The sequence below is a fragment of the Oryctolagus cuniculus genome, chromosome 7 (assembly GCF_964237555.1).
Source record: "Oryctolagus cuniculus chromosome 7, mOryCun1.1, whole genome shotgun sequence".
In the NCBI taxonomy this organism is placed as follows: Eukaryota; Metazoa; Chordata; class Mammalia; order Lagomorpha; family Leporidae; genus Oryctolagus; species Oryctolagus cuniculus.
The window spans coordinates 147,226,622-147,243,491 of record NC_091438.1 but is presented as its reverse complement, the minus strand read 5'-3'; the positions used below and the strand labels follow the sequence as shown (position 1 = coordinate 147,243,491).

The 16,870-nt window shown below is 53.8% G+C and overlaps 1 protein-coding gene across 3 annotated transcripts; it reads left to right on the top strand.

The window, feature by feature from the left end:
- Nucleotides 1-220: 220 nt before the first annotated feature.
- ELOA (elongin A) lies at nucleotides 221-16,150 on the top strand. 3 transcript variants are annotated; one of them, XM_051856697.2, is made up of 11 exons: nucleotides 221-454; nucleotides 5,509-5,565; nucleotides 6,294-6,400; nucleotides 8,098-9,193; nucleotides 9,439-9,553; nucleotides 11,418-11,573; nucleotides 11,662-11,759; nucleotides 13,134-13,314; nucleotides 13,544-13,655; nucleotides 14,615-14,781; nucleotides 15,777-16,150. In XM_051856697.2, exons 1-11 carry the CDS (start codon nucleotides 302-304, stop codon nucleotides 15,836-15,838), a joined length of 2,304 nt encoding a protein of 767 aa, XP_051712657.1. In that variant the 5' UTR covers nucleotides 221-301; the 3' UTR covers nucleotides 15,839-16,150. The 3 variants fall into 3 exon arrangements, with proteins under 3 accessions (XP_051712657.1, XP_051712658.1, XP_069935202.1); XM_051856698.2 differs by lacking the exon at nucleotides 221-454 and adding an exon at nucleotides 877-1,021; XM_070079101.1 differs by lacking the exon at nucleotides 221-454 and adding an exon at nucleotides 1,315-1,477.
- Nucleotides 16,151-16,870: the final 720 nt, after the last annotated feature.

Sequence of the window (16,870 nt, the reverse complement as noted above, 5' to 3'; positions counted from 1 at the left end):
CGAGCGCTGGCTGCCGCTGGCACCTGCGCAATCCCCGGGCAGGGCGCGGACCCGGGCCCCGCCGACAGGTGTTCCCGCGGGTGCGGCCCGTGGCCCCCGGCGGGGGCGGGCTCTTAAGCGCAGGCCGCAGTCGGCCCGGGCGGTGCCCGAGGCTCTCCCACCCTCCCGGCGCGCGCACCCCGGCCCGCGCGCGTGGCGGCCGCCGGGGCTCCCGGCCCTCCTGGGGGCGGGGCCGCGTCCGCGGGTCCCGCGCCCCCGCCGAGGCCCGGAAGGGGCCGGCCGCGCTTCCGTCTCGCCGGGGATGCTCGGAGGGCGGAGCTGCGGCCCGAGGACGCGACGCGAGCCCAGTTCCGGCGAGGAGGCCGCGCCAGTGACAGCGATGGCGGCGGAGTCGGCGCTGCAAGTCGTGGAGCGGCTGCAGGCGCGCCTGGCCGCGAACCCGGACCCTAAGAAGGTGAGCGGGCGGGGCGGCGCGGCGGGCGGGCGTTGGCGCCGCGCGGACCCTAACGGTCGCGGGCCTGGCCGCGGCGGGGGTCGCGGGGCTGGGACCCTGAGCCAGGCCCGGTCGCGCTCGCGGGCCGGGGGTCGCCAAGTTGGCGGCCCCCGGCGGCTCCCCACGCGCCGTGCGGGGGACTCGGCTGCCCAGGCCTCTCCTTCCCGGCCCCGCCGGGTGGCCCGCGGGCTCTCGGCGGCGGCAAGCTCCGGGGCGAACGCCGCGTGCCCCGCGGGTCCCGAGCGCTCCCCGCGCCAGCTGCTTCCTGCCGGGCGGACGGCGCGGGCCGAGGGCTCGGGGCACGGGCGGCCGTCGGTGCGGGGAGGCGGCGCTGCCCGCGGAGCCGGGGCTCACGGGGCCCTCTGCTCCGGGACGGCCCTGCCACTTCCCGACCCCGGCGAGCCCCTCTCGGAACCGGACGCCGCCGCCTCGCCCGATGCCCTCCCGCGAACTCGGGCTGCGTAGACGGCCCGAGTGGCGGCCCCGGGGCTTCGGAGCTCCTGGCTCCCGCTCGGCGCCGCCGAGAGGGTGGGCAACCATTTTTAATTGGATCGAACTTGTTTTCCTTTAAAACTCTTCCCCCCCGCCCCCCCGAAGTTAATGCGTGCCGCTGCCCGGTGTCTCGGTGTCCCTGGGAGAGCGGCTGCGGGCGGGGGTGGGGACGTCCGGCGGGGGCGCAGTCCCCGGGAGTGCAGCTCCGCGCTCGGGACCCGGGGGGCGAGGGAACGGCGAGCGAGGCGGGGCTCAGGCTCAGCGGCCCGCGGCGGCATCTGCCCAGCCCCTCTCCCCACCTGCTGCTTCCTGGGCTGCCCGGCAACGCTGGGCCCCCAGCGCCTCTCTTGATCGCCCCTCGCAGGACCCCCTGCCTGCCCACCTGGTTCCCAAGCGGGCAGGCGGAGCGCAGGGCGGTGCGCTGCCCCCCTGGGCCGGGCCACGCCGGGACCTCCTCGCCGCGGATCGCCAGCCTCCACTCGGGGAAGCCATGTTAGTAAGGGATCCGGGAAAAACTCGAAAGTGTCCGGTTGCGTCGCCTTCTGCGCCGTGCTGAGGCTTCGGTGCGGAGCGGCCAGGCGCACGGGCAGGTTTCCGTGCGGGAGCCCTTTGCGGACGCAACACAAGCAGTCTATTTCTGAGCTCTGGCTTGTTTTCTTAAACACTGTAAGGACTGTGACCTTAAAGCGATCTTATCTAAGCCCCGCCCCCCCCCCCATTTGGTCTTCATTTTTATCAGATTCAGGAAAAAAAACTACTCTGTCATGTTGTTCTTTCCATTGCAATTTACATCTTGGAGTAGCTTTTTACTAGTCATTGATAGACCTGCGATATCAGCCAGCAGGTTCACTGGAACCATTATTGTTATTTTTAAGCGTTTGGGCTTTCTCTTCCCAGATGGGAAATCGCCCTGAACTTCGGGCTTTGGATTGTGAAGTGAGCGTTTGAGGAGGAGAAATGCGGAGGTCGCTTGTGCAGAGGGCGTGATAGCTGGCGTTGAGACGTGAGCTCACTGCAGAGGGAGAATTGCAAGCTGGCACGCTGGCCTCCCTCCCTACCTCTGTTAACCCAACAAGCTCCCACAGGTTCTTCTTGAAATTGCCAGATGATTATGTAGCAGTGTTGAATTTGCAACCAGACTTGCGTTCAAACCATTATTAGCCAAAGCGTTGATTCTGCATCCGTGTCTGCAGATCTTGCGGTATTAAACATGGGTGTGTTTAACTCTGTTTCTCAAGTTCATCTTGTGATCCAGCTTACTTGGAGAAGGTGGTATCAGGCTGTCCAGGGCTTTCTTTCTTTTTAAAAATTTTATTGCATCTTACTTGAAAGGTAGACACAGAGAAAGATCTTCCTTCCACTGGTTCACTTCTCAAATGGCCGCAACAGCCAGAACTGGGCCAGGCTGAAGCCAGGAGCCAGGAACTCCATCCCCATCTTCCACAAGGGTGGCAGGGACCCAAGTACTTGGACCATCACTTACGGCCTCCCAGGTTGCACACTAGCAGGAAACTGGAATTGGAGCAGAGTTGGATGGCCTTGAATCCGGGTGTTCCGACAGCGTTGGGGGCATTCCAAGCCGGGTCTCAACCACTGAGCCAGATGCCTGCCCTAAGGGCCACTTAGTTTCTGTTCCTGCTCTTGACTTGGAAATGATTTTCATGGCTGATAAAGTGAAAACCTACCCTTTGTTACATTTTGAACAAAATGTGTCCAGGACACAGATTGATGGTAGGTGGAGAACTAGGGGATCAGGGGCTGGCGCTGTGGTGTAGTGGGTAAAACCATCGCCTGTGATACTGGCATCCCTTATGGGTACCACTTTGAGTCCCAGCTGTTCCACTTTGGATCCAGGTCCCTTCTAATGCACTTGGGAGGGCAGCATGAGATGGCCCAAATGCTTGCAGAAAACCAAGCTGCACCCTCGTGGGAAACTCCGAAGAAAGCTCCTGGCTTCTGTCTGGCCTGGCCCTGGCTGTTGTGGCCAACTGGGGAGTGAACCAGCAGATGGGAGATTGATTCTCTCTCACTTTCTCTCTCTCTAACTTTGCCTTTCAAATAAATAAAGTCTTAATAAAAAACTAGGGGTCAACAGTAAGACTTTTGCTCTGTGGCTTGAAAGAGTGTGCAGGGAACAGCTGAAATTCCTAAGCATGGGCTGGGCTGTGTTTTCTCATGCAGACCCTTGCAAGGTGCCTGGTTTGGTAACAGCAAGTTTGCAGCTGCCTGAGGATGCCCAGTGTGCTTTTGCCTTGCTGTTCTGTTCTTTCTTGACATCTGCAGAAACCGATGGGGTCGTGGAGCCTTTCTTCTCTGTTGTGGGGCTGAATCACCTGTGTCTGCTTAGGCCGCTCCTGCTGACACAGGAAGGCAGCACTCATTCTTGCAGCCAGTGCTCGGCTCTGGGATAAACACCCGCTCTGGGCCTCCTGGCCCATCCTTGCTTCCGTAGAGGTCTTGGGATTCTTGGCCACCTCAGTGGCTGCCTTTGCTGTGTTTACTTGAACTCCAGCAACGTCACCCCGAGGAGGAGCTGCTCTGCTCAGTCCCACTTACGCTGCTGTTCCTAAGGACAGTATTGTTAGTTTTTAAAGATTTATTTTAGTTGGAAGGCAGAGAGAGAGAGAGAGAGAGAGAGCGCGCGAGCACACTCAAGCTTCTATCTGCTGATTCACTCCCCAAATGGCCACAATGGCTAGGGCTGGACCAGGCCAAAGCCAGGAACCAGGGGCTTTATCCAGGTCTGACATATGGGTGCAGGGGTCCAAGGACTTGAGCCATCTTTGCTTTCCCAGGTGCGTTAGCAGGGACCTGGAGCAGCAGTAGAGCAGTAGGGACTCAAACTGGCATCCATACGGGATGCTGGCATTGCAGGCAGCAGCTTAACCCACTATACCACAACGCTGGTCCTGACAGTTATTATATGGGGTGCTTCTTGGCATGTTGGATAAGTTACCTAACCTTACTCAGTTTCAATATCTGTAAAATGGGGAGGATAATATTTACTTCACAGAGATGGTTAGTGAGGCTCAAACGTGGTTACATGGGAAAGAACTTGGCGTGGTAGCCAGCGCACAGTGGATGGGATGGAGGTATTCCCCCTTCCCTTCCTGGGCATGGCATTAGGGGAGAAGTACTTACTCTGAACATGTTTAGTGATTGTCTGAATTTTCCTTTAAGAAAAAGAATTGGTATTAATCTTTGCACTCATAGCTTAGGTTACAAGAAGTAAGCAACCATTTCCTGGGTGGTAATAATAGAATTTGAAGTGGTGGATAATTTTCTCTCAGCCTTGGAGTTTCACACTCCCTAGATAAACCACATAGCCTTCTGCTTGTTCCCAAACAAGATTCTCACCTGTGAGCTGATGGCTTTGCCTAGCGACCTTATGAAGTAATAATTGGAGTGGAATGACCAGAAAAATATACTTGTTACTGTACCTGCCGGCAATGTGGCATGCTGGTTATAGCCTGGGCAACACATGGAAAAAGAACAGCTCTTGTTATATGAAATCTGTTCTCTTTGTATAAATTAAAGCATTTTTTTTTTTAAAAGGACAGGTCTTGTTATATTTAACTCTTGTCACTTTTGAGCCCTTCCTGGAGAAAGGTATGGCTGACATGGCTCTTGGCAGAGGTAGACCAGGAGCTGGCTAAGGAATACCGAAGGCCACACGAGTGAAACGTTTGGAAAGCTGTCTGTTGATGAATGAAAAGATTCACAGTGAGCACGGTTGTCTCCAGCGTCCTGGGCCTGTGACTAAGGCCCACACATGGGTTGTCTCAGTGGCTCCTCACAGCTGGCGACTTCAGCATAGGCTCCGGTTCCCAGCTTTCGGATGAAGCAGCAGCCAGGGTTCAGGGAGGTTACTAACTTGCGCAAGATCTCCTGGCAAGGGGCTGATGAGCCAGACAGGGAAGCCTGCCCTGCCTCTGGAGCCCCATCTTACCCACTTGTGCCTCTAGTTTTAGGAACCCCAGCGAGAGAAAGTGTCCAAACCCAGGTTGCTGTTCTCATCTCTTTGGGCATTTGGTGTCCTCAGCAGCTAAGCTCTGATTGTAGCAACTTGAAATTGCTTCCCATTTATATCAAAGGAACAGTCCTGTGAAACAGTGTATCCCTTCCGGAACCCTGTCCTCTTCCTGCCAGGGTTTTCTTACACCTTCCCTGGGCCCTGATTTCCCTAAGACGGTGCCCTAGCAAAACTGGAGCGGAATGATGGACGCTGCTGACTTTGATCAGAGTTGACAGCTTTGATTCTCTTATCCACATGCTGCTTCCTCTGGGGTAACCTCCTGATCCAGAGCCACAGACCCGAGTGACTCCTACCCCACTAGCATCCTGGGCATGACTTTTCTGGACCTGTTTTCACAACTGTAAAATAGCTATGATCACTGCTTGCTACTGTAAAATAATAGTCGGCCCTGCGTAGGCACTTGACTGTCGGATACGGTGCTTACTTGCCCCAGCGAATATGATTATGACTTTAGAGAAACTTGACGTTTGTTTTATTCCTTCTGCAGCTTTTGAAATATCTGAAGAAACTCTCCGCCTTGCCTATTACAGTAGACATCCTTGCGGTAAGAGTTGTGTAACTTTAAATATTCTATGACTGTATTCTGCCCCCTTCCCGCTGGAAAGAGCATAGGGGGAGATTAAGGGCGTGGGCCTCCACTCAAGACTACATCCTGCATGCTTCCATTCCTGTGGAATGTCCAGCGGAGGCAAACCCAGACACAGACGGACAGGCAGAGTAGTGCTTGCCAAGGACTGGGGAAATGGGGAAGAAGAGGGTGACTTTTGGGGGAGGTGGACCTGTTGTGGAATTCGCTGGTAGTAATGGTTACACAGTATTGTGAGTGTCCTGGAAGCCAGTGAGTTCCACGGTTTAACATGAGGAATTGTGTATTGCGTGAGAGTTATTCCAAAATTTAAATGAATTAGAACAGTATTGGCTTTCTCCAATCCTGGATCCAGATCCGAGTTCTGGGACTTTGGTGAAGTGGGTTGACCCTGCTGCCTGGACGTTGCAGACTGGCTCCTGCACTATCTACCAAACCCTTCGCTGGGCGCCCGGCCCCTGCCGTGGTCACTGCTGGCGTTACTGTGAAAGTTGTGACCCCTCTGTGCTTGGTACACTGTGCTGCCGGGTGTCACGGAGACTTGGAAACATGGGCACAAAGGGGCTTAGTCTGTTTGAGGAAAGAAGTGCTGTGTGTTGGGTTTCTCAAGGCAAGAGGCCTTATTTCTGTAAAAAAACGGGAGTCTAGTTGGTGACTCTCCGCCAATTCCTCTGTCAAACGTGCAGGAGACCGGGGTTGGCAGGACGGTGAACAGCCTGCGGAAACACGAACACGTCGGCGGCTTTGCCAGGGAGCTCGTGGCCCAGTGGAAGAAGCTGGTTCCTGTGGAACGGTAAAAGCTGTGTTTTGTCAGCTCACGCAGCGCCAGTTTTCCATGCTGTCCCTACTCTGCCTTCTTATTTCAAGTAACTGTCTTAGGAGACAACGTTTGCTGGCATGCCCAGATGCCATATTGGAGTGCCTGGGTTCCAGTGGCTCCGCTTTTGACCCAGCTTTCTGCTGATCGTCACCTGGGAGGCAGCAAATGGTGACTGACGTACTTGAGTCCCTGTCACCCAAGAAAATACATTTTTTAAAGATTATTTATTTAAAACTCATAGTTACAAAGAAGGAATGATAGGAGAGAGAGAGAAGAGAAATGTTCCATGAGCTGGTTTACCCCCCAAAGTGAAGCCAGGAGCTTCATCTGGGTCTCCCATGTGGATGCAGGAGCCCAAGGACTAGAGCCGTCTTCCACTGCTTTCCCAGGTGCAGTAGCAGAGACCTGGATTGAAAGTGGTGCAGCTGGGACTTGAACCGGCACCCATATAGCATGTTGGTGTTACAAGTGGCAGCTTTGCCTGCTATGCCACAGTGCTGGGCCCAGAAAGTATTATTAAAATAGAATGAGTTGGGACTGATGCTGTGGTGTAGCAGGTTAATGCCCTGAAGTGCCAGCATCCCATATGGGCACTGATTCAAGACCTGGCTGTTCCACTTCTGATCCAGCTCTCTGCTATGGCCTGAGAAAGTAGTAGAAGATGGCCCAAGTCCTTGGGCCCCTGTACCCACATGGGAAACCCAGAAGAAGCTCCTGGCTTCTGGCTTCAGATCGGTGCAGCTCTGGCTGTTGCAGCCAATTGGAGAGTGAACTATCAAATGGAAGACCTCTCTCTCTGTGTAACTCTGACTTTCAAATAAATAAATATTAAAAAAAAAATAGAATGAGTCAACATATCTTATATTTCTATTTATTTTTAAAGATTTAGGTCTTTCTTTTAAGATTTTTTATTTGAAAGGCAGAGTTAGAGAGAGATCTTCTATCTGCTGGTTCACTCCCCAAGTGGCCGCAACAGGCAGAACTGGGCCAATCTGAAGCCAGGTGCTGGGCGCTTCTAGGTCTTCCATGTGGGCGCAGGAGCCCAGTACTTAGACCTCTCTCCGCTGCTTTCCCAGACCAACTAGCAGGGGGCTTTACCTGCTACACCTGAGAGCAAGATCGTTCCTCTGCTGGTTCATTCCCCAACTGGCTGCTAATACCGGGTCTGCACCAGGCTGAAGCCAGGAGCTTCATCTGGGTCTCCCACATGGCTGCAGGGTCCCAAGCACTTGGCCACTCTCTGTTGCTTTCCCAGGCACATTAGCTGGCAGCTGGATCAGAAGTAGAGCAACTGGGACACGAACTGGTACCCATATGGGATGCTGGCATCACAGGTGACAGCTTTACCCGCTACACCATTACACCAGCCCCATAATGCTATTATTTAAAGATAAGCATTATTAATACTTTGATGTGGTTCTTATATTTTCTTAAAAAGCATTTGTATATAGTTGTGAGCTATATAAACCAGAGCCCCCCTTTGAAGTAACAAGTTAAATACGTCCCTAGGTTGGAAAAAGATCTCCAGGTGTTTTCCTGTGCACAAGATACTAATTTGTATGTCGTGGTCACACCCATCACCTTCCATTTGCCAGTGTTCTCCTCATCTCATTTCTGCCTCTGCTTCAGGGCCGCACCAAGGTTCACATCTGTTTCTCCTTTCCTCTTAGAAACAATGAGCCTGATGAGCAGGACTTTGACAAGAGCAGTTCCCGCAAGCGCCCCCGGGAAGCTCTGCAGAAGGAGGAGGAGATGGAGGAAGAGGACCAGGAGCACTGGGAGGTCTCCGGGAGCCAGTCCTGCAGCCCTGAGCCCAGACAGAAGAAGCACAGGAAGCTTGCCGAGCTGGAGAGACCCCACAAAGCCTCCCACAGCCACGAGAGGAGAGACGAGAGAAAGCGGTGTCACAGGGTGTCGCCCGCTTACTCCTCAGACCACGAGTCTTCAGATTATGGCCACGTGCAGTCCCCCCTGTCTTCTGCCAGTCCTCATCAGGTGTACGTGGACCATTACAGGTCCCCGGACCAGGACCCCGAGCCCATTGCTCCACACCAGAAGCCTGGAAAAGGCCACAGCCATGCCTTGCAGGACAGACTGGGGATCAGCCAGGAGCGGCACCTGGGTGAGCCCCAGGGGAGAGAGGCTGTGAACCAAAACAAGGAGCACAAGTCTTCCCACAAGGAGAAGCGCCCTGGGGGTGCCAAGGCCGAGGAGAAGGCCTGTGCCATAAGCAAAGAGAAATCTCACAGCCGGAGGCCGCTCTCGGGTGACAGTGCGAAGGAGAAGCTGCCCTCGGGTGTCTCCCAGAAAGAGAAGGAAAAAGAGGGCAGCAGCCACAAGAAGAAGTTTGCCCCCTCCTTGGAGGTGGCTTCGGACAACCACCTTAAAAAGCCAAAGCACAGAGACTCGCAGAAAACCAAATCGGACAAAAAGCCCGGTCCAGACAGCGTGGACGCGGGCAAGGGGGGGAAGGGGAAGACTCAAGACGGGAGAGTGAAGGCCTCCAAGGCGGGAGAGGAGGATGCCGAGGACGGCTTTGAGGAGCCCACCATGTCCTTTGAGTCGTACCTCAGCTACGACCAGCCCAAGAAGAAGAAGAAGAAGGTCGTGAAAACGTCGGCCCCAGCACTTGGAGAAAAGGGGCTGAAAAAAAGCGACTCTAAAAGCACTAAAGACTCGGGCCCAGCTCGGAAATTGCCTAAGGGGAATGAAAACCAGACGGAGAAGCTGCCGGCAGCCAGCGCCGACTCAGCCAAGCCGAAGAAGGTAACCCTGCAGCCCACCCCCGCTACCCGGCTGGTGTCTGAGGGCCCGTGCCATCTGCTTGCCGTAACTTCTCAGGGCCAGGGCAGCTGGTGCTTTCTGAGCTGTCCCAGTCTGTTTCCTGATCATGGGCCCCTCCAACAGGGACGTGCCTGTGCCGTGTGCTGTGTGCCGTGTACTGAGTCCCGCCGTGGGACGGGAAGCTGTGCTTGTCACCGCGCTGTCCCTTCACGGCTCTCTTCCTGCAGGTCCCCACAGACACGTTACCGGCGCTGCCAGACCTCCCCCTGCCCATGATCCAGACCAATTACCGTCCACTTCCTTCCCTCGATTTGATCTCTTCCTTCCAGCCAAAGCGAAAAGGTAATTTTCTATATCGTTCTGTTTGTTTTGTTTGAAGGTTTATTTGAAAGGCAGAGCGATGGGAGGTGGTGGGGAGAGGTCTTCCATCTGCTGGTTCACTTCCCAGATGCCCACAACAGCTAGGGTTGGGCCAGGCTGGAGCCAGGAACTCCAGGGTCTCCCGCGTGGAAGGCAGAAGCACAGTACTTGAGCCATCAATTGGCTACTTTCCAAGGTTCACGTCGGCAGGGAGCCGGGTTGGAAGCAGAGGAGCCAGGACTCGGACCCACACTCTGATGTGAGATGTCAGTATCCCAGACAGCGGTTTAAAGGCCATGGGGCAGGCACTGTCCCTTTCAAATCATAAATAAATAAATCTTTGTTTAAAAAAATAAGAGAAAGACTTACTAATTCGTTTGTGATCTATTACCATAACAATTGTGTAACATCAGGTTTTTGGTGCACTTCCTGAGTGTAGGTTCTGGAGTTTGACAGCTTGGGTTTGAGTCCCAACTCTGATTTTTCTTTTTTTTTTTTTTTTTTTTTTTAAGATTTATGTATTTATTATTTTTTTGAAAAGCAGAGTTACAGAGAGACGAAGGCAGAGAGCGAGTGAGAGAGAGAGAGAGAGAGAATGTCTTCTATCCACTGGTTCACTCCCCAAATGGCTACAACAGCTGGAGCTGCACCGATCACTTTTCCAGGTCTTTCATGCAGATGCATGGGCCCAAGCACTTGGGCCAACTTCCTCTGCTTTCCCAGGCCATAGCAGAGAGCGGGATCAGAAGTGGAGCGGCCGGAACTCAAACTGGCACTCATATTGGATGCTGGCACTGCAAGTGGTGGCTTTACCTGCTATGCTACCACGCCAGCCCCTTGTTTTTTGCTTTTTAAGATTTATTTATTTGAAAAGCTGAGTTAGGTCTTCCATCTACTGGTTCACTCCCCAAATGTTCACCATGGCCAGAACTGGACCAGGCCAAAGCCAGGAGCCTGGAGCTTCATCCAGGTCTCCCACGTGGGTGCAGGGGCCCAACGACTTGGGCCATCTTCTACTGCTTTCTCAGGCCACAGCAGAGAGCTGGATGGGAAATGGACCAGCTGGAACTCAAACCGGCACCCATGTGGGATACTGGCACTACAGACTGGGGTTTTAACCTGCTGCGCCACAGTGCCGGCCCCAGCTGGGATTCTAATGGACTCGCATGTGGGATGCCAGAGCTACAGGCATTGGCCGAGTCTGTTGCACCACAGTGCCAGCCTCCCAGCTCTGATTTCTATAAGCTGTCTGACCGTGGGCAGTGTTCTAACTTCTTTGGGCCTTAGTCTCATTCTGTGAATGGGAATGATATGGTATTTGCCTCATAATCGTATTTAGTGGATTTAAAACTGATTTTCCAGTAAAGCTTTTAGCTTCAGGCCTTTCAGTTGTAAGTGTCCAATGAATCTTAGCTGCTGCTAGTCTTTGCATCCCTGTATTTTATGCTAGGTGTGATTTTTTTGTCTTAGTGGAAAAAAAAAAAAAAGACCTGTAGTTTTAATAGGAAAAGAACTAGAAGCCACAGCAGAGTCCACCAGCAGGGGGTCAATGGATAAATCATGGTCTGTCTGCACCGTGGGGTCTTTAGGTGCCATAAAAACTGGAATTTTATGCACTGACACAGAAGGATCTCTGCAGTGTGTTCAGTCACCAAAGCAGTGGTGTCATGAGCATGTTACTAATTGATTAATAAGGGGAAAACTGTTTATAAAGATCCACAAGCAATCAGTAGCACTGGCTGCCCTTGGAAGGGAAGGGAGAGGCTGTGGTCTTGGGTGAAAGGGAGTTTCGCTGGAGCACTTAGGACTTTCTGTCATTCCCTTTCTGATTTTTCTTGCCCTCTAGCATTCTCCTCACCCCAGGACGAGGAAGAAGCTGGGTTCACTGGACGGAGAATGAATTCCAAGATGCAGGTGTATTCTGGTTCCAAATGTGCCTATCTCCCCAAGATGATGACCTTGCACCAGCAGTGCATCCGAGTCCTTAAGAACAACATCGACTGTAAGTGGCCCGCGTCTCTCGGCTCGTGCGTGGCGGCGCTGGGAGGCTTGGCTGCCATTCGGCGCGTTCACCTTTGGTTTCTCTGCAGCAATCTTCGAGGTGGGGGGAGTCCCCTACTCTGTGCTGGAGCCCGTGTTGGAGAGGTGCACTCCCGACCAGCTGTACCGCATAGAGGAGTACAATCACGTGAGTGCCCCGTGCGGGTGGGAAGAGGGCGGCACGCTGCTCCGCGCCTCCAGAGACCGCTTTGTCTCTTTGGAATCGGCCGCGACCGAAGGGCAGAGCGGCAGTCGGGTCGCTGTCCTGGGCACGTTTGCTTTGCCTCCGGGCCCCTGCGCTGGCATGTTTTGAAGCACCTGCTGCCGACTGCTCAAGTGGGCCTCCCGGGCTGGAGTCGGGGTGAGACGCAGAGGCCGTGACGCACACGCCCAGCACCTCCCTTGAGCTGGGCACGGTCCTGGCAGCAGGGGGCAGCGCTTTGTGTGGACAGCCAGGTGCCTAGTGTATAGGAAAGAGCACAAACTGGTGTGCGGGGGTCTTTTTCTGGAACCATCCAGATCCATCCAGAAGTCCTCCCCACCACGTGGACGTGTTTGTCGGATTGCGTTTGTGCGCTCACTCTGCGAGGTCTGACGTCCTCCCTGCGGCCTCCTTGCCATTCAGTGCAGGGTTGTGCCGGGAAGCCCTGGGCTTGACTTCATTCAGCTCGACCCTTGCCTGCTCTCCTAGGGAAGATGATGCAGCTGGTTCTTGGCTTATCTCTTGTAGCCAACCAAAAACTGCTAGCATAGTGCCTCCCACATAACTTTTTTTTTTTAATTTAGTAGTTTAGTGTTTTCCTAGTGTTGTGGTATTTTAATATACTACTATAAAGACCAAAAGCTTCTTAAGTCTTTTTAAAAAAATCCCTTTTTTTTTTTTTTAAAGATTTATTTATTTATTTGAAAGGCAGAGTTACAGATAGAGGGAGAGACAGAGAGAGAGACGTCTTCCATCTGCTTGTTGACTCACCAGATGGCTGCAACAGCCGGAGCTGGGCCAACTGAAGCCAGGAACCAGGAGCTTCTTCCAAGACTCCCATGTGGGTTCAAGGGTCCAAGCATTTGGGCCATCTGCTGCTGCTTTCCTGGGCCATTAGCAGAGAGCTGAATCGGAAGTGGAGCAGCCGGGACTTGAACCAGCACCCTTATGGGATGTTGGTGCAGCAGGCAGAGGCTTAACCTGCTATGTCACAATGCCAGCCCCTGTTTCATTTGTTTGAAAGGCACGGTTACAGAGAGGGAGAGACAGATCTTTCATCCACTGGTTCATTCCGGAAATGGCTACAAAGATCCAGGCTGGGCCAAATGGAAGCCAGGAGCCAGGAGTGTCTCCATGGTCTCCCACGTGAATGCTGGGGGCACTTGGGCCATCTTCTGCTGCTCTTGCCAGGCTATTAGCAGGGAGTTGGATAGGAAATAGAGCAGGCAGCAACTTTACCTGCTATGCCACAACTCTCACCCCTGGAAAAGGGATATTTAAGAGTGTTTATATGCAAGAAATATCCTGGTTTGATTTCAGGTTTTAATAGAAGAAACAGATCAATTATGGAAAATTCATTGTCACCGAGACTTTAAGGAAGAAAGACCAGAAGAATATGAGTCATGGCGGGAGATGTACCTGCGCCTCCAGGACGCCCGAGAGCAGCGGTTACGAGTGCTGACCAAGAATATCCAGTCCGCACACGCCAATAAGCCCAAAGGTAGGGGCCGGCGGTGGCAGTGGTGGGCAGCAGGGTCTCGGGGACCCCTGATCTCTGCAGTGTAGAGGCCAGCGGGGGTGGTTTCATTCTGCCACAGCCCATGCTTCCATGCCTTGGGGTTTTCTGGGTTGATGAACAACCTCTAGCTCCGGGGACCTGGACCGCTGCAGATGGCGTCTCTGCTCAAGGAGGCGCATGGGCAGGTGGGCAGCTCCATGTTCCTCCACAGGCAGACAAGCAAAGATGGCCTTCGTCAACTCTGTGGCCAAGCCGCCTCGCGACGTCCGAAGGAGGCAGGAGAAGTTCGGAACGGGAGGAGCAGTTGTCGCTGACAGAATCAAGTAAGCGCTCTGTTCTTGCTTGGGGAAGAGAGCTGGGAGGTCGTCTTCCCCACTGCGAGGGAGCCGTGGGTGCGGGAAGCAACTCGCCCATGGTGGGGATGGCCCTCGGCCAGCTCAACGCTCTGCCCCCCGAGCCTGGACTCCTGGACAGCAGCATAAGGCAGATTGTTTTCCTGTGCCTTAGGGCTGTCAGGATTAACCTGGACACAGGACCCGGCACAGCGGAAGCACTCACTGGCTTTCCTTTTCCCTGTTTAAGCAAAATTATTGCATCTAAGCCACATAGACATTTTCTCTTTATTTAAAAAATTTTTTAAAAATTTTATTTATTGGAGAGGTAGTTACAGAGAAGGGGAAAGACAGAGAGAGAGAGAGGTCTTCTATGCGCTGGTTCACTCCCTAGATGGCTGCAGCAGCCTGGCAGAAGCTTAGCCTGCTGTGCCACAGTGTGGCCCCTACATGAGCATTTTCAGAAGAGAGTCCGGAACCTAAGAAATGAAAGGAGATGAAGCCAGCGTTGTGGCACAGCGGGTAAAGCAGCTGCCTGTGGTGCCTGCATCTCGTGTGGATGCTGGTTCGAGTCTTGGTTGCTCTACTTCCCACCTGGCTCCCTGCTAAAACACCTGGGAAAGCAGTGGAAGATGGCCCAGATGCTTGGGTGCCTACACCCATGGGAGAGGCCAGCCCCAGCCATTGCAGCCGTATGGGAAGTGAACCAGCGGGTGGAAGATCAATCTCTCTCTCTCTGACATTCAAATATTATCTTCATTTAAAAAAAGAAACAGTGAGAGTTGAGGCTCTCATTCATTCTGAAAGGCTGATGCAGCAGCCATCCCTGTGCCGCCACCAGAATCCAGGGCGCCCGCATCCGCCGGTCAGAGCCGCAGGAGGAACCACACTGTCCGTGCTGAGGGCAGATCTCTTCTGCTCGTGACTGCCCAGCTGTGTTCTTGTTACAGGATTAAGCCCGCCCCGTACACCGGCGGAAGCAGCCACACCTCCGGCAGCAACAGCTTTAACGCCAGCCCCGAGGAGCCGGCCTACGACGGCCCGAGCACCAGCAGTGCCCACCTGGCGCCAGTGGTCAGCACTGTTTCCTACGATCCTCGCAAGCCAACTGTGAAGAGTGAGTAACTCGGGTTCCTGCTGAGCCCCCTGCATGCAGCGACTGTTGCATTGCGTCCTGTGTGTGTGTGTGTGGGGGGGGGGGTGTTGCTTCTGAAGGACGCCTCCCAGGCGCTGGGCTGCACGGCGGCCCCTCCTCCCCACCCCGCCATGTCGGCGATGGTGTGAGATCGTAGTATTGGAGGTAACATGAGCCTGTTTCTCTGGGGAAGTGGTCGTTACTACCGACAGCTAAGTGTAACATCTTACTTGAGTCTTATAACCTTCTAAATATTTTTTTTCTCTTTTTGGATCTATTTTTTACTTTATTAGCTTCATTACCATAGACCAGCAGTAGTCTGTGATAGAACCGTTTTTCTGCCAAGGGCCATTTGGATATGTATAACATTGTTCGCTGGTCCCATGCAGAATTATCAACCCACAAATCAGCCTGCTGTAGATGTATTGAATCTTGAGTGCCGCCTGAGGTTGCCTTGGCAAGGCCAGCCCAAAGGAGCTGTGGGCTTTGCACGGCCCACGGGTGCATGCACGATCCCCAGGATCCCCAAGGGAGTCCTGACTTAAGTATTTTGTGTTCTTGGCTGGGCCCAAGCATCAGGTTCACCTGTTGCGAGTCAGGAGTTTGTGCGGCTCATCTCGGACTTGGACAGCATGAGGGACGGCGGGAGTGCTGGTCACTGATTGGACATCTGCGAGGCCACGTTAGATTACTGCCGAGTCTGGCAAGGAGGGAACCCCAGCTCTGCCCTGACACAGTGACCGTGGGCCCTGCGGGGGCCGGGGTGAGAGCGGCGGCCCCGCCCACAGGTCCTCAGCGAGTGCCGCTCTGTGCTGTCGCCTCTGTTGCGGTGTCAGCAGATTCACTGATGGCATCCGTCTGTCTGCCGGTGCACAGCGGAAAGGGGAAAGGCTTGGCGCTGCTCGCAGACCCCGGTGGTGCCGGCGCGTGTCTGCGCCGCCACAGATCTAAAGCGACTGCCCGGTTTCTTTCTACAGAAATTGCCCCGATGATGGCCAAGACGATAAAAGCTTTCAAGAACAGATTCTCCCGACGATAAAACTGAGGGCCCTCCTGGGAGCTGGAATTGTTGGGGGCAGGAAGAGAACAGTGGAGGCCGGGGGTTGGAACTTCCGAAGGAGACCAGGAGCCTTGCGTGGTGAAGACGGTGGTCCCTGAGCGCGGGCGATGCCCGTGCGCCCCGGCCCGGCCCCACTGCCTGCAGCACACTTCAGGATTCTGGAGGAGACGTGAAGCCTCAGTGCACTGAGGATTTTAAGGTCAATTATACTTTTGTTGTTAATTAGCATCTTTGTAAACTATAAGACATAGTTTTAATTAATAAATATTGCTCCCAGATTGTATTTATATTCCCCCCCCCAGCTTTTTTTTTTTTTTTTTTTTTTTTTTGTTTGGTCCTCTACCACTCACTTAGCCTTTTTCCCCCGGGTTCTTTATTAGAGTTCATGAAAAGTGCAGAACAAGCTATTTCCCTGTTCCAGCTCGGCTCTGCTGGGCGGACTCCGGTCCGGAGGGAGGCCTGTGTGGGACGAGGAGTGCCAGGGAGCGAGCCTTCCCGTGGGCCAGGACCGCTCCACGTTCCCGCGCCGCGGCATCTCTCACTCGGTCACTAGTGTTCATTTAGGGAGGCTGTCGGCCAGGGCGCCCGCTGCCCTCCATCCACTTTGTCAGTTACCGCTGTGTTTCCTGGGTTCTGTTTGTTTTGCGGCTCACCAGAGGGCACAGAACCTTGGGAGATGAATTTGTACCGAATCCCAGCATTTTGATAATTTCCAATTTCTGATTCAAAATTTCAGATTTTATTTATTTTTTTCCCCACTTTTCTATCTTTCCTGCTGTCCCTCGGCATGGGGGGAAAACACCGACTTGGCAGGGCTTCTCATAGCTCTGGATACGACTTGAGAGTTTTTAAAGCCAGCACTTTAATCCCTTATTCTCTATGAATTGCAACCAGAAGCCAGTGGTTTTACAAGTCGTGATGCTTGGCTGGAGGTGGGTTGAGAGTGAGGCCACGTGACGGGAAGAGCACGGCGGTTGCTGTTGGGTGGTGAACTTGCAGTGGAAGCTCTGC